Below are 27,027 nucleotides of genomic sequence, written 5' to 3' on the forward strand. Positions count from 1 at the left end.
ATGAAGTCTATGAAATAAATGTCTTTAAAAAAACAAGAAAAACTGTGTAAATACCTAACGGTGTCGGGAAGAAGGTAACCAAACCTCTGACGGAAGCCAGAGCGCTCACATTTCAGTCACCTGTCTATATCTTTATAACACCATCTAAAGTGACTTTCACAAACAGAATAAGAACCAAAATTCACTCACTACAACCTTGGTTTTTGTGATTTTAATATTATTAACTCAAACACACGTATACAATATATATAACAAATCAAACGTATCATCTGCACGAAAACATCAGAAATTTACATAGTTAATGTGACAAAGGAATATTTAACAAATCAGATCAGTTGTTTCCGGGCTTGACCCTGAAATACGGACCGACATATAAAACAAATGTGATGGACACACAGTGACATGAAAAACAGAAGAAGAAGAACATAAACTGAAAAAATTAGAGGAGAGAATGACAGAAATAAATAAAAGGGTTAGGAAGAAGAAGGAAAGAAGGAAAAAGAAGAAAAATTGAGCTTCTTAATGGTGATGAGCACAAATGAAGAGACTACAAGGTGTCCGTGACCGACGTTAGCGATGGGGTCCTTTGAGGGCAGCGTCCACCTCCTCCTCGGTCTGCAGGGTGTGCCACTGAGCCACGGGGCGTCTTGGGTTGGCCAGCATGTCTGACCAGTGGCGGAGGCCCACGCCTGTGGCACCGTAGCCGATGAAGGTCTTGCCAATGGGATCGTTGCTCCCCAGTTTGTCGTAGTCAAACACCGTTATGACAATCTGCACTTTCTGCACGGAAAATAAAGGAAATGGTGAAAACGCCCCATTGTCTCCTACGCTACGTCAAAGAGCTCAGAGTAAGAGTGGTGAACACAGCACCTGTATCTGCTCAAAAGGAACGTCGAAGCTGAAGCTTTCGTTGAAGTACGGATTGAGTGTGTTCTTCTTCACTGTTGTCTTCTTCTTCTTCAGTCGCTTCCCATTGTGCTGCAACACAATTTTCACGTAGGGGTCTGCAGGGAAGAAGCAAAATGACGGTGAGTCACAGGAGGGGAAGAACACAGACGGCGAGGGATGGAAATCTGTATTATTGCTGCTGAGATAGGGGACTGTGGTGGTGCAGTGGGTTGGACCGCGGTCCTGCTTTCCAGTGGGTCTGGGGTTCAAGTCCCGCTTGGGGTGCCTTGTGACGGACTGGCGTCCCGTCCTGGGTATGTCCCCCTCCCCCTCCGGCCTTACGCCCTGTGTTACCAGGTAGGCTCCGGTTCCCCGTGACCCCGTATGGGATAAGCGGTTCTGAAAATGTGTGTGTGCTGCTGAGATGCTGAAAAAGCCAGAGAAAATGAGCACCACTCCTCTTTCCAGTTTTACTGCACTAAAACCGTAACGGTAAATGAATGTTACATTATCATGGCTATCTGAGATGGTAAATTGCTCTTTTTTCCCCCATACACTTAGCCCTTTAATAATTCGTGGATGGCCCAAATGCAAGGATACATCTTCTTTGGATACATAAGAACCAGGTAATGGCAACTAATTAATTAATGAGATTAAATATTAATGTATCCAGTTTTCCATACATTTCAAGAAACATTAATCGAATGAAAAATTAAGCATTCCTGCACTCAAATTTCTGGTGCAGTTTAAAATAATGTTTCCATTTTGTTCTATCAAAGGCTCTATAGAGAACTCTGCTACAGTGAAAAGCCACCATACACAGGGGTGTGTTACAAACAAGGTCGAGATCCTCAGCTCTAGGTATCCATGTGTACACAGAAGAATATGATTTACACCAAAATACTGGGTTTTCATCATTTTAATAAAAAGCATGTGTTCTAACTCTATTTATTGTTGTTAAATTGGAAATCGAACATTTTAGGAAGTTCCAAGAAGTTGAGTCATCCTCATCCTCAAGCCAGTAATGCTCAACTCCAGAGACGGTACCTGACTTTGTGGTATGCCTGTTGTGTAAGGTGTGTATATTGAGAATGTACACTGAAGGGTTCACAGGGGTCTCTTTTTCTGGACATGCAAAAATACAGTTAGACTGAATGCCAGTTTAAACTGATAGAACAACAGAAATGAGGACAAGTACCTGACAGCCCGCCAACGTCCATCTTCTTGAGATTTTTAGCCTCCATAATGTTGACAGTGAGCTTCCCAGCCGTGGGGACATAGCGCAAGGAGATGCAGATGTCTCCCAACTTCTCTTGCTGAAACAGACAAAACTCTATGTAGTGTTATCAGCTCACAAACCTTATTCACCATGGTGACTTACACTGCTAGATATACTACTTATACTGGGTCACTCATCCATACATCAGTGGAACACACACACTCTCTCTGTCACTCACACACTATGGGTGAACCTGAACAACATGTCTTTGGACTGTGGGAGGAAACCCACACAGACATGGGGAGAACATGCAAACTCCACACAGACTGAGTGGGAATCGAACCCATGTCCTCTCACAGGCACTGTGAGACAGCAGTGCTACTCACTACGACAGCCTTTTCTTTATTATAGTTCATATGATAGTATTCAAAGTTTTGCAACCATAGCTTTGGATAGGCAGGATGTTGGGGTCTTGTTTTAATGTCTAGTTTCTGGTTTGTTACTGTGCGTTTAATGCAGTCCTTCCAAGTGGCTCTTTTTTTCTACCAGTTGCTTTAGTTATGACTAGTCTTTACATTTCTCATTACACAGGGTATATTTTCATTCCAATCTTTTCCAAGTTGTGGGCTATTTTAAAAAAATGTATTTATTTTGTTTTCTAATTCTTTTAAATTGAAGGCAAAGGCTGATGGGTTCGAAAAAATCATTATTAGATTGGCAGCAACAGGCAACATGTTTATGGTTTCACCATACATTTTGACGTCACCCTCTAGATCAAGTTGGCTCAGGATATTTTTCATAACAAGTGTAAATAAATTTGTCAAGATCACTTCTCCTTGTCATACTACCCTATTTAAACTAACATTTAAGGGCTGGGAGAAAAACTTCACTTGGGTTTTCCTTCCTCTATGAATATTTTTATGCTATTAATGTACACTTTATCTACTCCATGGTCTTTCGGAGCTCGTCTTATCCCTTTGGTTCTCTTGCGTTTACTTTTTTGAAACCAATAAATAAACACAGGGGTTTTCGGCACTCTGCATATTTACGTTAACTGGGTTAATGGGACCTGTTGTGGAGAAACCTTTTCAACAGGGATAATTTGTAGGCAGGATAAAGGACATAAACAGCCTGTTGTTTTCCATCTAGTGTATACTGCAGTGTACCTCCTCTTTTTCACCACTCTCCAGGTCTCTCCATTCCTGAATGGGCTGCCCGAGATCCACACTGTTCATAGGGATCTTTATTTCTCCAATAATGTCGTGCTTTGAGAAGCGGTCAAAGTCAAAGACCTGCATCACCAGAATCTTCCCGCCGAGTTCTGCATAAGGAATCTATGGATGAGAAGGACACACACATGAAACTGCAAGTCATAGAACTCAGACTGGGGCAACTATTAAATGTAGCAATAAAGGCACAGTGATGGGCAAAAAATGGAGGCACAGAAGTGGAAAACTTTGCCAAGATGTTGAGAAATAAGCATTACTCACGTTGACTTACCCTGCACATGATCAGGAGCCTCAAATGACACATGAAGTGACAACAACGAATGGCAAGTCAGCAAGAGGGGTGTGATACGGGGAACACGAGAGCCACGGAGATGGGCAGGAATACAAGCGTGCTACAGACCTTGAAGATGAACGTCTCATTGAAGACAGGACACAGATTTTTACGCTGGACCTTGGTCTCAAATTTTTTCTTCTTGTCGGGCAGCAGGTAAACTTTAACGTAGGGGTCTGAAGTTCCCCCCATGTCCATGGCAGCAAGATCCTGGGCCTGGAGGATCCCTACTATCAGCTGGTGGAAAGAAGGAAAGGTTATCAATACTGAATGCTAGGAGGGCAACAAATGTGGAGAGACATGGCCACACTGAGATGGACTGAAACTGCAGAAAGCTGCATATTATCACGCGGAACACAGGGAGCCAGGACAGCTGAACACAAGTGCAGCGTTATTCATCTGAAGTTGAGGGAAGAGGCAAGTTCTCAAAACCAGGGACAGGCGAAGGATCGGTCGATCGGCGAACAGGACAGGAACGAGGATCCATGGACGTGGTCGGAAAACGAAGCAAGGAGTCAAAAAACTAGAGATTGTGAACAGAGAATAGAGTAAGTGTGTGTGCGAAGTAACGCGAGGAAGGGCAGTTGTCCCAAACGAGATTCCGCAACGGTACGGGAGCTGAAGAGGGTCTTTATAGGGTGAGCGATTACTCAGGAGCTAGTGCAGAGTCAGGTGTTGTTGCTTGTGTTGTGGGCGTGGACATGACACGTATTGGCACAGCCAACAGTTGACAAATACACACACACAATTTCAGCCAAGTTGTACCATGTAAAAGCAAAACTGTCACATTGTCCAGCTTCTTAATATATAAGTGGCCCATGTAATACTCAGCTGATCCAATTTATCACATGCGATGCTGAAAGACAACAATTCTCTCCGAGGAACTTAATTTTGCTGGCACTAGAAAAATATTATTGTTGTTATTATTATGATAGTATAGTTACTATTATGACAGTAGATGACAGACGAGACAAAGCGCGGTTCAAAAACCCCTTATGACAAAAAAATCAAGGCGTCCGTTTACCCCGCCCGGTATGGGGTCACCGGGGCCCCACCCTGGAGCCAGGCCTGGGGGGGGGGCTCGCATGCGAGCGCCTGGTGGCCAGGTCTATGCCCACGGGGCCTGGCCGGGCTCAGCCCGAAGCCACAACGTGGAGCCGCTCTTCGGTGGGCTCACCACCTGCCGGAGAAACCATAAGGGGCCGGTGCGTTGTGATTTGGGCGGTGGTCGGGGCCGAGTGCCCGGCCGACCCGAACCTCGGGCGCCAACTCTGGTTTTTGGGACTTGGAATGTCACCTCACTGGCGGGGAAGGAGCCTGAGCTGGTGCGGGAAGTTGAGAGATACCGTCTAGATATAGTCGGGCTCACTTCCACTCACAGCTTGGGTTCTGGAACCACTCTACTCGATCGGGGGTGGACTCTCCACTATTCTGGCGTTGCCCAAGGTGAGAGGCGGCGGGCTGGTGTGGGCTTATTAATAGCCCCCCAGTTCAGCCGCCATGTGTTGGAGTCTACCCCGGTGAATGAGAGGGTCATCTCCCTACGCCTTCGGGTCAGGGAACGGTCTCTCACTGTCGTTTGTGCTTATGCGCCTAGCGGCAGTGTAGAGTACCCGGCCTTTTTAGAGTCCCTGGGGGGCGTGCTGGAAAGCGCTCCCACTGGGGACTCTGTCGTTCTACTGGGGGACTTTAACGCCCACGTGGGCAGCGACAGTGATACCTGGAGGGGCGTGATTGGGAGGAACGGCCTCCCTGATCTGAACCCGAGCGGTGAGTTGTTATTGGATTTCTGTGCTAGTCGCGGTTTATCCATAACGAACACCATGTTCATGCATAAGGGTGTCCACCAGTGCACTTGGCACCAGGACACCCTAGGTCGGAGGTCGATGATCGACTTTGTAGTCGTTTCTTCTGACCTTCGGCCATATGTCTTGGACACTCGGGTGAAGAGAGGGGCTGAGCTGTCAACTGATCACCACCTGGTGGTGAGTTGGATTCGATGGCGGGGGAAAAAGCTGGACAGACCTGGCAGGCCCAAACGCATAGTGAGGGTTTGTTGGGAACGTTTGGCGGAGGCCCCTGTCAGAGAGGTCTTCAACTCCCACCTCCGACAGAGCTTCAACCAGGTCCCGAGGGAGGTGGGGGACATTGAGTCTGAATGGACTATGTTCCGCTCCTCCATTGTCGGTGCGGCTGTTCGGAGCTGCGGCCATAAGGTCTCCGGTGCCTGTCGCGGCGGCAATCCCCGAACACGGTGGTGGACACCGGAAGTAAGGGATGCCGTCAAGCTGAAGAAGGAGTTCTATCGGGCCTGGCTGGCTCATGGGACTCCTGAAGCAGCTGACGGGTACCGACGGGCCAAACGGAGCGCGGCTCTGGCAGTCGCCGCGGCAAAAACTCGGGCTTGGGAGGAGTTCGGTGAGGCCATGGAGGAAGACTTTCGGTCGGCCTCAAAGAGATTCTGGCAAACCGTCCGGCGACTCAGAGGGGGGAAGCGGTGTTCCACGAACACTGTTTACAGTGGAAGTGGTGCGCTGCTGACCTCAGCTGAGGATGTTCTCGGGCGGTGGAAGGAGTACTTTGAGGATCTCCTCAATCCCTCCGACACGCCTTCCGTAGAGGAAGCTGAGGCTGGGGACTCGGAGGGGGACTCGTCCATTACCCTGGCTGAAGTTGCTGAGGTAGTCAAAAAACTCCTCGGTGGCAAGGCTCCGGGGGTGGATGAGATCCGCCCCGAGTTTCTCAAGTCTCTGGATGTTGTGGGGCTGTCTTGGCTGACACGCCTCTGCAGCATCGCGTGGAGTTCGGGAACGGTGCCTCTGGACTGGCAGACCGGGGTGGTGGTCCCTCTTTTTAAGAAGGGGGACCGGAGATTGTGTTCCAACTACAGGGGGATCACACTCCTTAGCCTCCCTGGGAAAGTCTATGCCAGGGTACTGGAAAGGAGAATCCGACCGATAGTCGAACCTCGGATTCAGGAGGAGCAATGCGGTTTTCGCCCTGGCCGTGGAACACTGGACCAGCTCTATACCCTCACTAGGGTGTTGGAGGGTTCGTGGGAGTTTGCCCAACCAGTCCATATGTGTTTTGTGGACCTGGAGAAGGCATTCGACCGTGTCCCTCGTGGCATCCTGTGGGGGGTGCTTCGGGATTATGGGGTTCGGGGCTCGTTGCTACGGGCTGTTCGTTCCCTGTATGACCGGAGCAGGAGCTTGGTTCGCATTGCCGGCAGTAAGTCAGACCTGTTCCCGGTGCATGTTGGACTCCGCCAGGGCTGCCCTTTGTCACCGATTCTGTTCATTATTTTTATGGACAGAATTTCTAGGCGCAGTCAGGGAACGGAGGGTGTCTGTTTTGGTGGCCGCGAGATCTCGTCTCTGCTTTTTGCGGACGATGTGGTCCTGTTGGCTTCATCAAGTCAAGACTTGCAGCGTGCACTGGGGGGGTTTGCAGCCGAGTGCGAAGCGGCGGGGATGAGAATCAGCACCTCCAAATCCGAGGCCATGGTTCTCAGTCGGAAAAAGGTGGATTGCTCCCTCCGGGTTAGGGGGGAGTTGCTCCCTCAAGTGGAGGAGTTTAAGTATCTTGGGGTCTTGTTCACGAGTGAGGGAAAAAATGGAGCGGCAGGTCGACAGACGGATCGGTGCGGCGTCTGCAGTAATGCGGTCATTGTACCGGTCTGTTGTGGTGAAGAGGGAGCTGAGTCGTAAGGCGAAGCTCTCAATTTACCGGTCGATCTACGTTCCTACCCTCACCTATGGTCATGAACTCTGGATCATGACCGAAAGAATGAGATCGCGGATACAAGCGGCAGAAATGAGTTTCCTCCGCAGAGTGGCTGGGCGCACCCTTAGGGATAGGGTGAGGAGCTCAGTCACCCGGGAGGAGCTCGGAGTAGAGCCGCTGCTCCTCCGCATCGAGAGGAGCCAGTTGAGGTGGCTCGGGCATCTGTTCCGGATGCCTCCTGGACGCCTCCCTGGGGAGGTGCTCCGGGCTTGCCCCACTGGGAGGAGGCCTCGGGGCAGACCCAGGACACGTTGGAGAGACTATGTCTCCCGGCTGGCCTGGGAACGCCTTGGGGTTCCCCCAGAGGAACTGGAGGAGGTGTGCGGGGAGAGGGAGGTCTGGAGTACTCTGCTCGGACTGCTGCCCCCGCGACCCGGCCCCGGATAAAAGCGGAGGAAGATGGATGGATGGATGGATAGTTACTATTATTATTATGGATGGTGTGGCGAGTTTGGCCGGTGCCCGCTGTGTGGAGGGTCTGGGGTTCGAGCCCTGCTTGAGGTGCCTTGCGGCAGACTGGCATCCCATCCTCCTTTAGCCTTGCGCCCTGTGTTGCTGGATTAGGCTCCGGCTCAGGACAAGCACTTGTTGATGTTGGTTGGTATTACTATTATTATTATTAGTAGTATTATTAATGTCTATAATAATAATAATAATAATAATAATAATAATAATAATAATAATAATCACTCCATCTACTGTATAATAACATCAGCTGGCTGTGTTGCACTGAGGAACCCTTATCGGTTATTGTTTGGCTCTCAGTCAGTATTTGTCAAAACAGCGATGAGTTCTGCTTACAAACATGACTTATTTAGAGAACTTTTTTCAGGATTCAAGTTACTCATTATTTAAAATTGGTAGCAAGCAAAAAAAGTGAGTATTCCGGTGGTGCAGAAAAGAATCAGCAAAAGAAAACTGATTTCAAAATGAAAGTGAAGACAGTAGGGCAGCGTGAAAGTATAATACTGTACTGTTTTCATGTTATTACTCTACATTAGTATTATTATAACAGTAATGTGCAAAATTAGTGTGTGATTAATGTGACATTAGTGAAAAAATGTAACAAGGCCCTATTATACAATGTAGCATTCATGCATGTTAATTTTATATATATTTTAATTTATATATTAATTTATAATTAATACACTACAGGAGGATTTGCAATTTCTGACGGAGACTGAACAGAAGCCTGTCGTAAGCTGAAGACTTCTTGTGTTATTACAATTGAAACTTTAGTTCGGTTTTGTTTGGTGTGATAAAAGGTCCACTTGTCCACCCTAATAACAAGGCCCGAGCAGAAACAAGGTAAGAGTATACCTGGGCTTCGGTAAAATTGTAGTCAAGAGAGAACTCCAGCTTCCCCAGTTTCTCTTGCTCCTTCTCCTCACCTTCGCCCTCTTTTTTTTCCTCTCCTTCCTGCAGTAGAGGACAGAAATGTCGCAGAACCGTTGCTGCTGCAGACACACATTACACACGTGTCCCGAGTTCAGCCGTTCACGGCACCGAGGGTAACGCGTCCAGGGATGTTTCCCCGTTCGCTGACGTCTCGCTCACCTTTTCTGCGCTTTCGCCTTCGCCTTCTCCGTCGTGCTTCCTCCTGCGGCCGGTTTTCCTCTCTCGCACTTTCTTCGCCTTCTTCTTTTTGCCAAAGCACTTCTTGAAGATGCAGAAGATGAAGCACGCCACCAAGGCCAGCACTACCACTATAATAGCTCCTACTGCCCACAGAGGGACTGGAAAAGACAGATTTTCCATCAAGACACGCAAAAGTGACCAATACATACAGTAAACTGCGTAAAAGACTGCGGTACAGCAGTCGAGCATCTCTCATACTGACACGGGTCATAGAGAACTGAAAATAAATCATAAAGTACATGTGATCTGAATGAGTGGAAGGAAAGACTGACATGAAAAATGAACAGTCTCAGTTAAATGTGGAATTTATCTCTGTAACTAGTTAATAATTATAAATTAATAGTTAATTTTTTCTTAATAAGAAATTAAGATTAAATGTGTATTTCAAGTCTAGATTCTTATGGAGGTGAACAATGTTTGAATATAGCATACAGTAAGTCATATGTGTTGCAGAAAGGTTTCCGCAAGAAACAACAAGAACAACAACAAGAACAACAATAATAATAATAATAACAATAATAATAATAATAATAATGATGATGTTCCTCAGGGAAACTCAGAAGGGGCCTTGTCTGTGTTTTGGCTTTATTTCTGTACATTATTCAGTATTAATAGGGGATGTGGTGGCACAGTGGTGCATTGGGTTGGACCGGGTCCTGCTCTCTGGTAGGTCTGGGGTTCAAGTCCTGCTTGGGGGTGCCTTGCGACAGAGTGGTGTCCTGTTCTGGGTCTGTCCCCTCCCTCTCCAGCCTTATGCCCTGTGTTGCCGGGTTAGGCTCTGGCTCTCTGCAACCCCGTATGGGACAAGCGGTTCAGACACTGTGTATTCGTCCAGTTTTATATGATTTATTTTGCTTTTACAATATGTTGCCTCAGGCTGCTTAAAAGAGAATAGTGCATTATTGTTATTACGTTTACATTTATTTATTCAGCAGACACTTTTGTCCAAAGTGTTATCAGCCCACACACCTTATTCACCATGGTGACTTAAACTGCTAGATACACTACTTACACTGGGTAACTCATCCATACATCAGTGGAACACAGGCACGCACTCTCTCTCTCTGTCACTCACACACTATGGGGGAACCTGAACAGCATGTCTTTGGAATGTGGGAGGAAACCAGAGCACCCAGAGGAAACCCACACAGATACTGGGAGAACATGCAAATTCCATACAGACTGAGTGGGGATTGAAGCCATGTCCTCTCGCACCACCCAGGCACTGTAGGACAGCAGTGCTACTTGCTGTGCCACCTTTATTATTATTATTATTATTATTATTATTATTATTATTATTATTATTATTATTATTATTATTATTATTATTATTATGTGATTGCTCCAGGGGGTGCGGTGGCGCAGTGGGTTGGACCACAGTCCTGCTGTCCGGTGGGTCTGGGGTTCGAGTCCCGCTTGGGGTACCTTGCGACGGACTGGCGTCCCGTCCTGGGTGTGTCCCCTCCCCCTCCGGCCTTACGCCCTGTGTTGCCAGGTAGGCTCCGGTTCCCCGTGACCCCATATGGGACAAGCGGCTCTGAAGATGTGTGTGTGTGTGTGTGATTGCTCCATCTACTGTACAATAACATCAGCTGTCACACCACGGTGAGGTCCAGTGCTCACTTGGCAGCCTCTCCAGTTCATTCATGAACTTGGTCTTCATCTCACTAAATTCATGGTGATGGTGGTGGTGGTGGACGGGGGGAGCAGGAGTCACTGCTGCAGCCTCTTGCTCCCGCGTTGGTTCCGCCTCCACCTCCGCCTCCGCCGGCTCGGCCGCCCGTCTGGCCCGCATGGCTAAACTGGCCCACTGCATTGCAGGTCAGCTGAAGGATGACCAAGCACTCGGTCAACCACAAGTTCTCTCATTCTTGGGCTTGAGTGACACCAGAAAGTCATTAACCGTGAAAGAAGAAATACACTGAACATTGCCGCACATGATCTGCGTGGGATACATTACTGTACAATGCCGTGTATGGTGCAAGGTCTTGTGTACACACATCGTGTCCTCAGGCCTTCTCTTAACACGTGGTGTCAACTTTTTATGGCCTTCAGCATTAACTTACTGACAGTTATTCACCCATTCATACAACTGGGTCATTTTTACTAGAGCAACACAGAGCAAGTATCTTGCTCAGTGCTACTGGAGGAGGGAATGAAACCTGGGTCCAAAGACAGTGATTCAAACTGCTGCACTAGAGTTGGTACCTGACTTTTGAACTTTCCAGTAGCAATCTTTTCGCTCATCCACCAGGTACATCAGTCCAAATTGTGCCACGTGCCCCCCCCCGATCTGCCAAGCGGTGGTGATCGTGAATAGCAAGTACTACCTTAGGTTTTTCAAAGAAGTGAAGAAGGTGTAAAAGAAGCAACACCAAGGGGTCCGAGGGGAGTCATCCAGAGTCTGCTTAATGGGAGAGCAAGAGTCTGTGGTGCTGCTCTGATTTCTCTGCACTTCCTACAGCTGCCCAGATCAAATTTAAGACCCTGGTAATGGCCTACAAATGCATCAATAGAACTGCTCCCAGACACCTACAGGACTTGATCAATCTCTGCACCCCAACTAGACAACTTTGCTCTTCTGCTTCTGCTCACTTAGTGGTCCCGCACACGAAAAGTAAAGCATTGAGGTTCTCGGTTCTGGCTCCGTTATGGTGGAACGACATCCCCCTCCCACTCAGAACTGCTGATTCTCTGTCCACATTTAAGAAGGGCCTGAAAACTCATCTCTTCCAGACTCGCCCATGACCTCTTAAGTTCACGTGAGGTATAAATGTTCGTATCATGCTGGGATCAATCCTTTACACACCTGCTCCTGCAATGTAACGTAACTGTTTATACGTATCTCAAAAAAAAAAAAACTACCAGGAAGGTGATTACGGGATTGTTGCTATTCAGGTAAACGTTTATACAGCTTCTTGTGTGATGAACGTCGGTGCAAATGGTGAAGGAAACAGACTAACTGTACTGAAAACAAAAGGGAGTTTCACAGGCAGAAGGAGATATACCACTGGATACCCGCAGTTCTCTAAATACTTAAGTAGTTTCATTTCACCATTTTTACACATGTGCATAGAAATGATGGCGAGTCCGTGGCCTGTTCTGTGCCACATTCAGTCCACAAACATTTTGAGTAATGAACCAGATCTTGATCTCAATTACAGTGCCATGAAAAAGTACCCCCCCCCCCCTCCTGGTTTTCTTCATTATTGAAAATCTGTGACACTGAACGTTTTGAAGTCTTCAGCAAAAATCCAACATTAAATAATGTAGGCGGAAGTCAACAAATAACTTCTGTTTTTACTTATTTCATGTATTTAAGAAACAAAATTATCCGGGGGGTGGGGGCATGGGGCCACAAGGGTGCGGGGGTGCAGTGGTGCAGTGGGTTGGACCAGGTTGGACTTGGTCCTGCTCTCCAGTGGATCTGGGGTTTGAATCCTGCTTGGGGTGCCTTGCAATGGACTGGTGTCCTGTCCTGGGTATATCCCCTCCCCCCTTAAGCCCTGTGTTACTGGGTTAGGCTCTGGTTCCCCACGACCCTGTATGGGACAAGCGGTTTCAGATGGGGTGGGTGTGTGTGTGTGTGTGTGTGTGTGTGTGTGTGTGTGTGTGTGTGTGTGTGTGTGTGTTTGTGATCCAACATCCAACCCAAAAGTTACAGCCCCTAGCTAAATAATCCCAATTACAGTCATTTTACTTAACACAGATATTCAACAAGCATTTTATGCCACAATCAAAGTAAATTGTCCACAGTCACAAGAAAGGACTGATATAGAAATATAAGAAGTGTTCAGCTGCAGTCATTGCAGCTAAAGGTGGTGCAACCAGTCCTTAAGTGTAAGGAATCCATTACTTTTTCACACAGTGCCAGTTTGTGTTGGGGTCCCTTTGTTCATTAAACAAGTGAATTCAGTTAAAAACAAATGGGGCTATTATTTGTTCAGTCATTTTCCACCGTTTTCTGCACATTTAGGGTGTGGAAAACTGAGACTCCGAGCCAGCTGTACAACACAACTGACCCTAATCCCCCCGACAGTCCGCAACTCTCCGTTTCCTCCATAGCGGACATTATCTTTCCCTCTCTCTACCAACACGTAACAAGATCAGCTGCAAAAATTAATCCAAAAATCCCAAAGCTTAAGTAAATAAGGGACAGTTTGCCTCCAAAGCCTCCAATCCCGTGCAAGCCCATCTCCCTGCCCCCAATCCCTACCCCTAAAGAACATCACATTGGATATTATTTGTGCTATATGGCCTTGGTGCTACAGATGTTGTGAGATTACCTGCAGCGGGACACACTCGACACTATAAAAACTGTACAAAAACACTGTTTTGTGTTTCCATGATTTGAGCATATGTGATCTCTAAAATCATACATTTACTCAGTCACTGGTGTCAGATAAAAATCGTCATTCCAGGATTTCATTACTGTAGCACAAGCAGGCTGAACAGTAAGTAGTGTAGTGGTTAATACTGCTGCTTGTGGGCTTGGAGGTCAGAGGTTCAAATCCCACCTCCTGCTGTAGCACCTTGATCCATGTACTTACCCTGAATTACTCCAGCAGAAATTACCTACCTGCATAAATGAGTGAATAAGTACAGTTTGTTGGGGGCCAGCTAAATGAATAAGTATGAAAAACACCCCAATGCAAATTTTAACTTGCCTCTTCCCTCAACTTTTCGCAAGATATCATAGTAGTTATAAAAATGTTACAAAAAACTTATTTTATTTTGACTAGTAATGCAGGCAAATTTGTACATGTGGTACACAGAGATCAACACACCATTACAACAAAGCCACCTTATTTACTAGACTTTTACCCCTGAGGGTACAGACTGATGTTTCTAAGGCCTAACACCACCTCTTCTGACCATTTCTAATATAGGAACATTTTTTTAGCATATTTACATTCATTCACTTGGCTGATACTTTCCTCCAAAACAACTTACATTGTTGGTCTACCTATAATTATTTACCCATTTATGCAACTGGGTACTATTACTGGAGCAATTTTAGGGTAAGTACCTTGCTCAAGGGTACTATAACCAAAAGGAGGGCTTGAACCTGTAACCTTCAGGTCCAAAGGCAGCAGCTCTAACCCCTACACTACCAGCTACCCCTATTATCTTCCTATTTATGCATATTTTAAAATATCGCTCGGTATTAAAAGATTCAGCATTGTAGGTTCTCACAAAGTGGCGAATAACGGATCACTTGATGATTACGGTGTAAATAAAGGGTCTGTGTGCAATGATGTGTATCATTTTTATACTTTACCAGCAGGAATTAATGTTAGAAAGAAAACACATCTGTTGCCGTGTACTCTGTTGCAACGGCTGCAGGTGAGAGTGGCAATAATATGAATAATATTTCTGGTGACAAAAACACTTTGAATTTCTGCACGCCGATTTTAACACAACTACGGTACGTTACATAATTTGAGAGTCGAACAACGCGTTGCATTCCATATGACTCTCCACCACTTTTGAACCAATGAGAAAAATATTCCAATATAACTGTTAATTTGGTCCAGCATTTATTTTTTCCCCCTTGACACTCACATTACCATTCCCAACCAAGTAAAGCACTTACATATAAATTCAATAGCACCACACACAACTTACCTGTCAGAGCAGGCCAGTTTTACTGTGTCTCACGCTCTTTACCCTTGATTTGTACACCGTTACTCGGACGTGTCCTATGCGCCGACCTGCTGTATTCTTTCTTTCGGTATTCCAGCATGTGTGTTTCTGGAATTTGTGTGTGGTGAGCAGACTGCCCCCCCGTCTCTAAGCGCTTGCGCCACTTAATCTCCTTCCCTTCGCTCTCCACAGCTCATCTGCTGATATCTCTCCCCGATTGATCTCCCACATGTGCTGTCATTCCCCCTTTAACAGCCTGCTCTGTGTATGATCATCCCTCAAAGAACAGCCTATGCACCAGAAATTTATATGCAACTCAATCCCAACATTCCCTTTTAACATCTGTAGCAGTAACAATACATTGTGGCTGCAAGTGACATTATGTAATGTTGATAAGGATAAAGATACAAGTACATTGTAAGTTTGTGTGCAAATGAAATTGAAAATAATGGATGTTTGGAACTGACTAAAGAGTCTATGATCCAAATAGATGACCTTGCATTTGGTTGAAAGTGGATTTGTGCAAGAGATTGAATATCAAACTCCAAAAGATGTTCAGCAGTCAATATGTAGTGTTTGTATCAAGTACACTGGGCACCTAAAAGATTTCGATGTGGTACAGCACCTTGAGAACCTCTGGGAGGTACAGCCAACATTCACTTGTCAATTGAAGGATGGTAAAGATGCAGAAACAGTAAGGATTAAATGTTTACTTTAAACCTTTGACTAATCCATCCTCATGAAATGGTTAAAAAGCCAGAACTAAAAATATAAAACCCTGGAAGAAGTGTTGCCATTGTAAATCCCTTCAAAAGTAAACTCATTTGAGGGGAAGTTCCCCATAGGCTCCAGTACCAGGTTAAAGCAATAAAGCAGAGAGCACAAACTACAGTAGTTCAGCAAAAGGTTTATTATGCATTCAAGGTGCTACAACTTAGAGAACCCATTGACAGACTTATGATTGTCAGAAGTGACATCAAAACATAATACACCCAGTTAACCAACCACACTGACAAAAATACAGAAAGACAAGGGTTCAGTTGGGTGTGCAGCCTACAACTTCATTTAACTGCTTTTTCCCAAAGTATGTTTATCAAACAGGTATTCAGCCATCTTGTTGTCTGCACCCATCTTGGACAGGTTGGTGATGTGGTCTCCAAGCTTCTTGATGGCTTCTACTTGCTCATTCAAGTAGTGAGTCTCCAAGAAGTCACAGAGCTAATATGGAAAGAATGACAAATGTCAGTGCTAATCATGCAAAACATTCAATTTTAATAGTTTTACACAGACCTAAAACCAGTGGTCTAGCATAAGGGAAAACAGACTGGTTGATGTGGTGACAGGATTTGGTCCTGAAACCCTAAGTGAAAACTCACATGGGGGTCAGTCTTATCCAAAGCCACCTTGTGCAGATCAAGCAGAGCCTGGTTAACCTTCTTCTCAAGTGCCAAGGCACACTGCATTGCCTCCAGGCCACTGCCCCACTCATCCCTCTCAGGCTTCTGTTGAAGATGATTTTAAAAAAAGTCAGCTTCTTTGACAGTAAGCATTTCAGATTAACATCAACACAGACTTGTTCCCCCCCCCAGTACATCCATCTTCCTGACCCTGATGTCCTGCAGGAAGCTGTGTCCACCCCTCTTGTTCTGGAAGGAGAGCAGCTTCTGCGCATGCTCGTGCTCCTCCTCACTGCACTCCTTGAAGAAGTGCGAGAAACCGGGCAGAGCAACATCGTCCCGGTCGAAATAGTAAGCCTACAGGGCAAAGATAGAGAAAAATGGACAAGTAACATTTCTTGCACCAGACAAATGGTTACAAACTGGACAAGACAAGACTATTAAAGACAAAACACCTGAAACAATGGTTATAGCCTCAGCTTGCCTTGACAAACTGATACACAGGACTCATGTTACAAACATCTCTTCAACTGCATTTTCTGAACCTCCAAGTCCACCTGTGTTGCCACTTCCCTCCATTACAGGACAGTAAAACACAACAGAAAACCCAGTATGAATGCAGAATCACCTCTACCACCGTTTACAGCCCCTGTCTGCTGTTGCTTTTGGTGTTCAACTTGAACTGAAGTTAGTGCTTCATTTATTACAGCTACATCAGACTTTCACAAGTACTCAAATACTATCCATCTATCTATCAAGTTCTGCAGTTACCAGATTAACAAGGACATTACACATGTTGAACATGGTGAATTGGTCCCATCATAGTAAACAGTTTGTTATGTCCTAAGCCTCAAATGAAGTAGTATTTAAATACACACATATATTAATACCATCTCCCCACACTGCCCTCCATAGCACCTGACAGGCTGGAGGAACACTACTCTGTCTTGAATGTATAAAGCTGAACTCAACACTGAATAGGAGGTTCTGGACATTTCATTTGTCTTTTACATTTCATTTAAATGCTGTTTTAAGCAATAAAGAGCCCACATTGAACAACTAGTATCCTATTAACAGCATTCCCTGCATCTTACCCCAGCATGTAAGAATTAAACAGTCATTCTTACAGGAATTTTTCCTAATTTCATTACAGCCAGGATATTACACAATGCAACCTTGGACATTTGCATTAAACTTTCGCTTCTGACGTAGTAGTTGGAGTTACGAACAATTCAAGTTACGACCAGGGTTGGTTGCATAGTTATAGCCCCAGATGCGTTCGGAAGCAGAGAGCACGTGCAGACACGAGTAAAAAGAAGGGACTCACCATGGACAAGTAGGTGTAGTGAGCGTAGAGCTCCATGTTCACCATCCGGTTGATGGCAGCTTCGCAGTCCTGGTGGTAGTTCTGACGGATCTGAGAAGTAGACATTTCGGCTGTTTTTGTTTTAGTTAAATCTTACCTAAGCTAGACTTGGACAAATAGCTTTTAAATGGGGGACAAAGGCAGAAGTTCCGTTCAATCACTGTTGAAGCAAGAACTTCTCTCAAAACCCTAAAGCAGTACCTGTAACCTGGTCCCTTCATCTCTATTTAAGGTGTTCATTACGGTGACGTCACCCGCGCGAAGCAAGCTATGACAGCCAATAAGATGTCAAAGTGAAAAAAAGGGGCGTGAATTTCCAGGGGAGTAACCAATCGTTTGTAAGGAAACCCAAAACGACTATCCAAGTAATTACTATGTTGCGTAAACAAACAAAAAAGTTGTTGAGATTTGTAAATACTTTCCAATGAAAAATTGGCAGATTCATGACATTTTCTTTTATATTTTACAGCCATATTTTTGCTGTGAGGTTATGTGCTGTTGTGTAATATGATAAAGGTGCGATTTTCTTGTCTTAGCTTAGCTAAGCTTTCATAGTAATTAAATAATTTATAGAATAAAGGGATCAAAAGTAGTCGTTCTGAAAATACTGAATGTGCACCTTTTCCCTTAGTCCCCTTTTTAAAAGCATTGTTAAATACGGAGAAATATACAAGGCAGCAACAGAAATATAATTACATTCACTTCTCTGCAGATAATTTATAGAGTAACTGCAGAGTCATGAATCTATTGTCCTGACAGTGAAAAGTGGTGTCTCAGAAAAATGGTGACTAATATTTTTATTAGACACAATTGTAGTTACACTTGAGGGTTTGAACAAGGATGTGAGAAAGACACATTTTAGCTTCAACACAAATAAATCATGATCAGTCCCCTCCCAGGGGAGGGTTGTGGCTGCATGAAAAGGACATGTTCATTGGAAATGTCATTAAAAAGGAATAATAGCATTTTTGTAGAAGGAAGTGAAATATTCTCTAATAATGCAAAGCATTTTTTCTGTCATACGAAGAAAGTCTTACATTTATTGGTTGGAGTCAATGGGATCATCTCATGAAAATGTAATGTTGAATGTTTGAACGTTAAGTCCTATTTCTGTAGTTGTGTTACTTTCCATATTTCATTAAGTGTTGGGTTTCTTGTTGACTCCTAAGTGGCAGGTTGTTGCTTCATAGTAGATTTCTTCAGAACTGCGACTCCACACATTTTCATTTACATGTAATTGACATGGGGGGGGGCACATGGGGGGGCGCGGTGGCGCAGTGGGTTGGACCACGGTCCTGCTCTCCGGTGGGTCTGGGGTTCGAGTCCCGCTTGGGGTGCCTTGCGACGGATTGGCGTCCCGTCCTGGATGTGTCCCCTCCCCCTCCGGCCTTACGCCCTGTGTTGCCGGGTAGGCTCCGGTTCCCCGCGACCCCGTATGGGACAAGCGGTTCTGAAAATGTGTGTATGTGTGTGTGTGTGACATGGGGGGTGCGGTGGTGCAGTGGGTTGAACCACAGTCCTGCTCTCCGGTGGGTCTGGGGTTCGAGTCCCACTTGGGGTGCCTTGCGACGGACTGGCGTCCCGTCCTGGGTGTGTCCCCTCCCCCTCTGGCCTTACGCCCTGTGTTACCGGGTAGGCTCCGGTTCCCCGTGACCCCGTATGGGACAAGCGGTTCTGAAAGTGTGTGTGTGTGTACTTTGCTCAAGGGTCCTACAGCTGGAGGTGCCAACTGAACCCATAGATCCAAAGGCAGCAGCTCTAACCACTATGCTGTCTTCAAAAAATGTAATTTTACTACAGCTTAGTGTTTTAACTAGCAATCCGAGACATATACAGCAAGGCAGAGCTGCGAAATAATAAGTGGGAACTTTTTCATATTTCTTGTCATGCATTCTGGCCTGTAATGAATGCCCAGTATGTGACGCAGCACACAGCCAACTGCTTTATCCCTGTGACTCAGCAAATCCCAGTGCCAAGTTCAGGTTTCATCAAAGGGGACAATTTGAGCACGTGATCGGGAGGGACAAGGATTGTTTTCACCTCCCGTTACCACCGGTTGCTCATGACAGGTTCTCCTGAGTAAGAGAAAGGATGCATTTAATTTTGTGCACTCTGGGAAATAGGGGCTGTCCTCTCTAAGCATCATAAAGAATGACGTTTCTGAATGTATGATATCGAATTGGAAATAAAGAACAGGATTCATGCCGGACGACCGCACCTGTAGCAGGTCAACGGACGGGCTGCACAAGGACGGCCCTAAAAGTACCGGTTTGTGGAACCTCATTTGAGCTTCCTTGCCTCCCCCTTGCGCCCCTTGTGCTCTTCTGGCTTCGGCCCGTCCGCATTGTCCCTCGGACCCCGGCTACTGGCTATTTCCCTTTACCGGCATATGTACCTCGGCAACCCCTGCCTGTTCTGGACCATGACTTTGCCTGCCCCTGCACCGCCAGCACAAAACGAAAGCTCACGCACTTGGGTTTGATGCCCTTGTGTGGTCGCCATGACCGTATGTCTGGTATCCTCAAGCAAAATAAACCAAAGCTTTAATACCTTATAATGTTTGATGGCTGATTGTCCACTGCTAATTTGTACATTTACAGCGGAGGACAATGTGCCAGTGCAGAATGGGCTTCCACTGAATAAGTCAAAATCCTGCTTAAATCTTGTTTCATGTGTTTATCCTGCTCAAAGGGTTAATGGAGTAGTTTATAAAGTAACTGGTTTTTAAATTACTGGAGAGAATTTTTATTTTTTCAATCACCTGTTTCAATTACACAGATGAATAGTTTTTCAATAGCCACAGTTGCACTGACTCCTCATGTTATAAATGGTCAAGTTATGATATTTCAGAGGTACAAATATTTTCCAGGTTTATTTGTTTGTTCACTTGTACCTTTATTTACTAACAGAACTGATCAGAACTCTGTATGTAACTCAAATTGTTTATAACTTCAGCCAAGGTCACAATCAATGGAATCTTAATAATATAGCATAATTCCTCAATTTAATGGGATCAGTTCTATTAAATCTTAAATTTTAGCACAAGAGTTTTTAACATCTGACCCTGTGTGTTATTGTATACAGCATAATTCCTCAATTTATTAATGGGATAGGTTCTGTTATATATGATAAATCAAAAAGTATCCCCAGTATTCTGTGTTCTTTGCGATCTGGATTATTGTGGACAGTTTTGGCTTAACCTTGTACCGCGATAACTAAAAATTAGCTGTAAAACATTTTTGTTTTCATCAGCAGCTTATACAATGCAGGGTCTCAGTGTTCCACTATCCTGTAAACATTGGTATGCTGTGGATGGAACACCAGTTTATTATGTTTTAGGAATACAAAACAATGTTCAAGTCTAACAAAATAATTGTGTGCCATTTCTCTTATGCATCAGAAAAATGAAAGTGGAGAAGCCAGTGAGTTGCAGTGTAATGGAAGATTGTATGGGGAGAAGGTATTAAAAGTGTTTCACCTTAAATACCAACTGCATGTCTCATGGTGAACTTCAATGAAACTGGCCATGAGGAAACAAGTGTTTGCCAGCATCTTGCAATCCAGAGCCCCCCCTAAAAAAAGTGCACAAAACAACCACTGCTGGGACACACAAGTCTGAAATATATTCATTAACTGTCAAGAGGCAAGAAAGTAAATTATGGGTGTTAATTTTAGGTGACAGTTTTCTCCATCCAGGAAAAAAATTTAAGCTTGACCACAACTTGGGGTCAGTGACACCACATTTATAAATTTTAGGCAGCTGATGTGTTAAAGGACAGAGTACCTAACTGTAGTGCTGGTTTTGCCAGATTTCAAGGATAATAGTACTGAATCAGCAGCTGTTCATGACTAGGTTCAGTTTACTACTTCGAGTGAAGGGTCCACAATTCCCTAGTAAAGCCATTTTAAGTACTTTGAATGAAAATAAACAAGGAAGTATTTCCTAGCCCCTGTCACGCATCTAACAATGTCATGTTTAGAACGTCTAGAGGCACAAATAGTAACCAAGTGCAGGCTTTAGAAACACACAAGATTGGGATGTGGGGGGTATAAACAGATGATCAATTTTGTCATCTCAAACCACTGCTTGAAAAATCCATTACACTTCAAGAAACAATACTGCAGATGTTCAGCTCAAAATGTTTATTTAGCCATCCAAATGTTGCTGTAGCTTGCATTATTAGGAACCCATTGACAATTTTGCATTAACGCCACCTCCCCAAGTGAAACCAGATTAACCCACAAGTCATCGAAAGATTGAAGGACAAATTTTCTTCAACACACTGACAATAACAAACACAGACAAGGGTTTTGTTAAGTGTACAGCCTATGACTCCATTTAACTGCTTTTCCCCAAAGTATGTTTGTCAAACAGGTATTCAGCCATCTTGTTGTCTGCACCCATCTTGGACAGGTTGGTGATGTGGTCTCCAAGCTTCTTGATGGCTTCTACTTGCTCATTCAAGTAGTGAGTCTCCAAGAAGTCACAGAGCTAATATGGAAAGAATGACAAATGTCAGTGCTAATCATGCAAAACACATTCAATTTAATAGTTTTACACAGACCTAAAACCAGTGGTCTAGCATAAGGGAAAACAGACTGGTTGATGTGGTGACAGGATTTGGTCCTGAAACCCTAAGTGAAAACTCACATGGGGGTCAGTCTTATCCAAAGCCACCTTGTGCAGATCAAGCAGAGCCTGGTTAACCTTCTTCTCAAGTGCCAAGGCACACTGCATTGCCTCCAGGCCACTGCCCCACTCATCCCTCTCAGGCTTCTGTTGAAGATGATTTTAAAAAAAGTCAGCTTCTTTGACAGTAAGCATTTCAGATTAACATCAACACAGACTTGTTCCCCCCCCCAGTACATCCATCTTCCTGACCCTGATGTCCTGCAGGAAGCTGTGTCCACCCCTCTTGTTCTGGAAGGAGAGCAGCTTCTGCGCATGCTCGTGCTCCTCCTCACTGCACTCCTTGAAGAAGTGCGAGAAACCGGGCAGAGCAACATCGTCCCGGTCGAAATAGTAAGCCTACAGGGCAAAGATAGAGAAAATGGACAAGTAACATTTCTTGCACCAGACAAATGGTTACAAACTGGACAAGACAAGACTATTAAAGACAAAACACCTGAAACAATGGTTATAGCCTCAGCTTGCCTTGACAAACTGATACACAGGACTCATGTTACAAACATCTCTTCAACTGCATTTTCTGAACCTCCAAGTCCACCTGTGTTGCCACTTCCCTCCATTACAGGACAGTAACACACAACAGAAAACCCAGTATGAATGCAGAATCACCTCTACCACCGTTTACAGCCCCTGTCTGCTGTTGCTTTTGGTGTTCAACTTGAACTGAAGTTAGTGCTTCATTTATTACAGCTACATCAGACTTTCACAAGTACTCAAATACTATCCATCTATCTATCAAGTTCTGCAGTTACCAGATTAACAAGGACATTACACATGTTGAACATGGTGAATTGGTCCCATCATAGTAAACAGTTTGTTATGTCCTAAGCCTCAAATGAAGTAGTATTTAATTTAAATACACACATACATTAATGCCATCTCCCCACACTGCCCTCCATAGCACCTGACAGGCTGGAGGAACACTACTCTGTCTTGAATGTATAAAGCTGAACTCAACACTGAATAGGAGGTTCTGGACATTTCATTTGTCTTTTACATTTCATTTAAATGCTGTTTTAAGCAATAAAGAGCCCACATTGAACTAGTATCCTATTCACAGCATTCCCTGCATCTTACCCCAGCATGTAAGAATTAAACAGTCATTCTTACAGGAATTTTTCCTAATTTCATTACAGCCAGGATATTACACAATGCAACCTTGGACATTTGCATTAAACTTTCGCTTCTGACGTAGTAGTTGGAGTTACGAACAATTCAAGTTACGACCAGGGTTGGTTGCATAGTTATAGCCCCAGATGCGTTCGGAAGCAGAGAGCACGTGCAGACACGAGTAAAAAGAAGGGACTCACCATGGACAAGTAGGTGTAGTGAGCGTAGAGCTCCATGTTCACCATCCGGTTGATGGCAGCTTCGCAGTCCTGGTGGTAGTTCTGACGGATCTGAGAAGTAGACATTTCGGCTGTTTTTGTTTTAGTTAAATCTTACCTAAGCTAGACTTGGACAAATAGCTTTTAAATGGGGGACAAAGGCAGAAGTTCCGTTCAATCACTGTTGAAGCAAGAACTTCTCTCAAAACCCTAAAGCAGTACCTGTAACCTGGTCCCTTCATCTCTATTTAAGGTGTTCATTACGGTGACGTCACCCGCGCGAAGCAAGCTATGACAGCCAATAAGATGTCAAAGTGAAAAAAAGGGGCGTGAATTTCCAGGGGAGTAACCAATCGTTTGTAAGGAAACCCAAAACGACTATCCAAGTAATTACTATGTTGCGTAAACAAACAAAAAAGTTGTTGAGATTTGTAAATACTTTCCAATGAAAAATTGGCAGATTCATGACATTTTCTTTTATATTTTACAGCCATATTTTTGCTGTGAGGTTATGTGCTGTTGTGTAATATGATAAAGGTGCGATTTTCTTGTCTTAGCTTAGCTAAGCTTTCATAGTAATTAAATAATTTATAGAATAAAGGGATCAAAAGTAGTCGTTCTGAAAATACTGAATGTGCACCTTTTCCCTTAGTCCCCTTTTTAAAAGCATTGTTAAATACGGAGAAATATACAAGGCAGCAACAGAAATATAATTACATTCACTTCTCTGCAGATAATTTATAGAGTAACTGCAGAGTCATGAATCTATTGTCCTGACAGTGAAAAGTGGTGTCTCAGAAAAATGGTGACTAATATTTTTATTAGACACAATTGTAGTTACACTTGAGGGTTTGAACAAGGATGTGAGAAAGACACATTTTAGCTTCAACACAAATAAATCATGATCAGTCCCCTCCCAGGGGAGGGTTGTGGCTGCATGAAAAGGACATGTTCATTGGAAATGTCATTAAAAAGGAATAATAGCATTTTTGTAGAAGGAAGTGAAATATTCTCTAATAATGCAAAGCATTTTTTCTGTCATACGAAGAAAGTCTTACATTTATTGGTTGGAGTCAATGGGATCATCTCATGAAAATGTAATGTTGAATGTTTGAACGTTAAGTCCTATTTCTGTAGTTGTGTTACTTTCCATATTTCATTAAGTGTTGGGTTTCTTGTTGACTCCTAAGTGGCAGGTTGTTGCTTCATAGTAGATTTCTTCAGAACTGCGACTCCACACATTTTCATTTACATGTAATTGACATGGGGGGGGCACATAGGGGGGCGCGGTGGCGCAGTGGGTTGGACCACGGTCCTGCTCTCCGGTGGGTCTGGGGTTCGAGTCCCGCTTGGGGTGCCTTGCGACGGATTGGCGTCCCGTCCTGGATGTGTCCCCTCCCCCTCCGGCCTTACGCCCTGTGTTGCCGGGTAGGCTCCGGTTCCCTGCGACCCCGTATGGGACAAGCGGTTCTGAAAATGTGTGTATGTGTGTGTGTGTGACATGGGGGGTGCGGTGGTGCAGTGAGTTGAACCACAGTCCTGCTCTCCGGTGGGTCTGAGGTTCAAGTCCCACTTGGGGTGCCTTGCGACGGATTGGCGTCCCGTCCTGGGTGTGTCCCCTCCCCCTCTGGCCTTACGCCCTGTGTTACCGGGTAGGCTCCGGTTCCCCGTGACCCCGTATGGGACAAGCGGTTCTGAAAGTGTGTGTGTGTGTACTTTGCTCAAGGGTCCTACAGCTGGAGGTGCCAACTGAACCCATAGATCCAAAGGCAGCAGCTCTAACCACTATGCTGTCTTCAAAAAATGTAATTTTACTACAGCTTAGTGTTTTAACTAGCAATCCGAGACATATACAGCAAGGCAGAGCTGCGAAATAATAAGTGGGAACTTTTTCATATTTCTTGTCATGCATTCTGGCCTGTAATGAATGCCCAGTATGTGACGCAGCACACAGCCAACTGCTTTATCCCTGTGACTCAGCAAATCCCAGTGCCAAGTTCAGGTTTCATCAAAGGGGACAATTTGAGCACGTGATCGGGAGGGACAAGGATTGTTTTCACCTCCCGTTACCACCGGTTGCTCATGACAGGTTCTCCTGAGTAAGAGAAAGGATGCATTTAATTTTGTGCACTCTGGGAAATAGGGGCTGTCCTCTCTAAGCATCATAAAGAATGACGTTTCTGAATGTATGATATCGAATTGGGAATAAAGAACAGGATTCATGCCGGACGACCGCACCTGTAGCAGGTCAATGGACGGGCTGCACAAGGACGGCCCTAAACGCACCGGTTTGTGGAACCTCATTTGAGCTTCCTTGCCTCCCCCTTGCGCCCCTTGTGCTCTTCTGGCTTCGGCCCGTCCGCATTGTCCCTCGGACCCCGGCTACTGGCTATTTCCCTTTACCGGCATATGTACCTCGGCAACCCCTGCCTGTTCTGGACCATGACTTTGCCTGCCCCTGCACCGCCAGCACAAAACGAAAGCTCACGCACTTGGGTTTGATGCCCTTGTGTGGTCGCCATGACCGTATGTCTGGTATCCTCAAGCAAAATAAACCAAAGCTTTAATACCTTATAATGTTTGATGGCTGATTGTCCACTGCTAATTTGTACATTTACAGCGGAGGACAATGTGCCAGTGCAGAATGGGCTTCCACTGAATAAGTCAAAATCCTGCTTAAGTCTTGTTTCATGTGTTTATCCTGCTCAAAGGGTTAATGGAGTAGTTTATAAAGTAACTGGTTTTTAAATTACTGGAGAGAATTTTTATTTTTTCAATCACCTGTTTCAATTACACAGATGAATAGTTTTTCAATAGCCACAGTTGCACTGACTCCTCATGTTATAAATGGTCAAGTTATGATATTTCAGAGGTACAAATATTTTCCAGGTTTATTTGTTTGTTCACTTGTACCTTTATTTACTAACAGAACTGATCAGAACTCTGTATGTAACTCAAATTGTTTATAACTTCAGCCAAGGTCACAATCAATGGAATCTTAATAATATAGCATAATTCCTCAATTTAATGGGATCAGTTCTATTAAATCTTAAATTTTAGCACAAGAGTTTTTAACATCTGACCCTGTGTGTTATTGTATACAGCATAATTCCTCAATTTATTAATGGGATAGGTTCTGTTATATATGATAAATCAAAAAGTATCCCCAGTATTCTGTGTTCTTTGCGATCTGGATTATTGTGGACAGTTTTGGCTTAACCTTGTACCGCGATAACTAAAAATTAGCTGTAAAACATTTTTGTTTTCATCAGCAGCTTATACAATGCAGGGTCTCAGTGTTCCACTATCCTGTAAACATTGGTACGCTGTGGATGGGACACCAGTTTATGTTTTATGAATACAAAACAATGTTCAAGTCTAACAAAATAATTGTGTGCCATTTCTCTTATGCATCAGAAAAATGAAAGTGGAGAAGCCAGTGAGTTGCAGTGTAATGGAAGATTGTATGGGGAGAAGGTATTAAAAGTGTTTCACCTTAAATACCAACT

The 27,027-nt window shown here is 44.6% G+C and overlaps 3 protein-coding genes across 3 annotated transcripts; all 3 read right to left on the bottom strand.

Moving 5' to 3' along the window:
* Positions 1-570: 570 nt before the first annotated feature.
* On the bottom strand, positions 571-10,907 carry syt5b (synaptotagmin Vb). The gene is made up of 8 exons (XM_018736899.1): positions 10,715-10,907; positions 9,011-9,189; positions 8,774-8,872; positions 3,737-3,904; positions 3,274-3,441; positions 2,087-2,204; positions 871-1,004; positions 571-780 (listed from the first exon to the last, which is right to left on the bottom strand). Exons 1-8 carry the CDS (start codon positions 10,905-10,907, stop codon positions 571-573), a joined length of 1,269 nt encoding a protein of 422 aa, XP_018592415.1.
* A 4,724-nt stretch (positions 10,908-15,631) lies between these two features.
* LOC108925135 (ferritin, middle subunit-like) lies at positions 15,632-17,713 on the bottom strand. Its single transcript, XM_029247007.1, has 4 exons — positions 17,462-17,713; positions 16,345-16,491; positions 16,114-16,239; positions 15,632-15,955 (listed from the first exon to the last, which is right to left on the bottom strand). The coding sequence occupies exons 1-4, from the start codon at positions 17,564-17,566 to the stop codon at positions 15,803-15,805; spliced, it is 531 nt and encodes a 176-aa protein (XP_029102840.1). The 5' UTR covers positions 17,567-17,713; the 3' UTR covers positions 15,632-15,802.
* A 3,915-nt stretch (positions 17,714-21,628) lies between these two features.
* Positions 21,629-23,752, bottom strand: LOC114909202 (ferritin, middle subunit-like). Its single transcript, XM_029246899.1, has 4 exons — positions 23,501-23,752; positions 22,383-22,529; positions 22,152-22,277; positions 21,629-21,992 (listed from the first exon to the last, which is right to left on the bottom strand). Exons 1-4 carry the CDS (start codon positions 23,603-23,605, stop codon positions 21,840-21,842), a joined length of 531 nt encoding a protein of 176 aa, XP_029102732.1. The 5' UTR covers positions 23,606-23,752; the 3' UTR covers positions 21,629-21,839.
* Between the last annotated feature and the right edge of the window lie 3,275 nt (positions 23,753-27,027).

The sequence above is a fragment of the Scleropages formosus genome, chromosome 20, assembly GCF_900964775.1.
Source record: "Scleropages formosus chromosome 20, fSclFor1.1, whole genome shotgun sequence".
In the NCBI taxonomy this organism is placed as follows: Eukaryota; Metazoa; Chordata; class Actinopteri; order Osteoglossiformes; family Osteoglossidae; genus Scleropages; species Scleropages formosus.

What these genes read in the sequence shown, in the direction of transcription:
- syt5b (XM_018736899.1), bottom strand. Translation starts at nt 10,907, where the DNA reads ATGCAGTGGGCCAGTTTAGCCATGCGGGCCAGACGGGCGGCCGAGCCG. An exon ending in AAGGCGAAAGCGCAGAAAAG is followed by an intron (nt 8,873 to 9,010) that starts GTGAGCGAGACG and finishes CCTCTACTGCAG; the next exon opens with GAAGGAGAGGAAAAAAAAGA. An exon ending in ACAATTTTACCGAAGCCCAG is followed by an intron (nt 3,905 to 8,773) that starts GTATACTCTTAC and finishes TCTTTCCACCAG; the next exon opens with CTGATAGTAGGGATCCTCCA.
- LOC108925135 (XM_029247007.1), bottom strand. Translation starts at nt 17,566, where the DNA reads ATGTCTACTTCTCAGATCCGTCAGAACTACCACCAGGACTGCGAAGCT. An exon ending in ACTACACCTACTTGTCCATG is followed by an intron (nt 16,492 to 17,461) that starts GTGAGTCCCTTC and finishes TTTGCCCTGTAG; the next exon opens with GCTTACTATTTCGACCGGGA. An exon ending in TGGATAAGACTGACCCCCAT is followed by an intron (nt 15,956 to 16,113) that starts GTGAGTTTTCAC and finishes TTTCCATATTAG; the next exon opens with CTCTGTGACTTCTTGGAGAC.
- LOC114909202 (XM_029246899.1), bottom strand. Translation starts at nt 23,605, where the DNA reads ATGTCTACTTCTCAGATCCGTCAGAACTACCACCAGGACTGCGAAGCT. An exon ending in ACTACACCTACTTGTCCATG is followed by an intron (nt 22,530 to 23,500) that starts GTGAGTCCCTTC and finishes TTTGCCCTGTAG; the next exon opens with GCTTACTATTTCGACCGGGA. An exon ending in GCTTCCTGCAGGACATCAGG is followed by an intron (nt 22,278 to 22,382) that starts GTCAGGAAGATG and finishes CATCTTCAACAG; the next exon opens with AAGCCTGAGAGGGATGAGTG.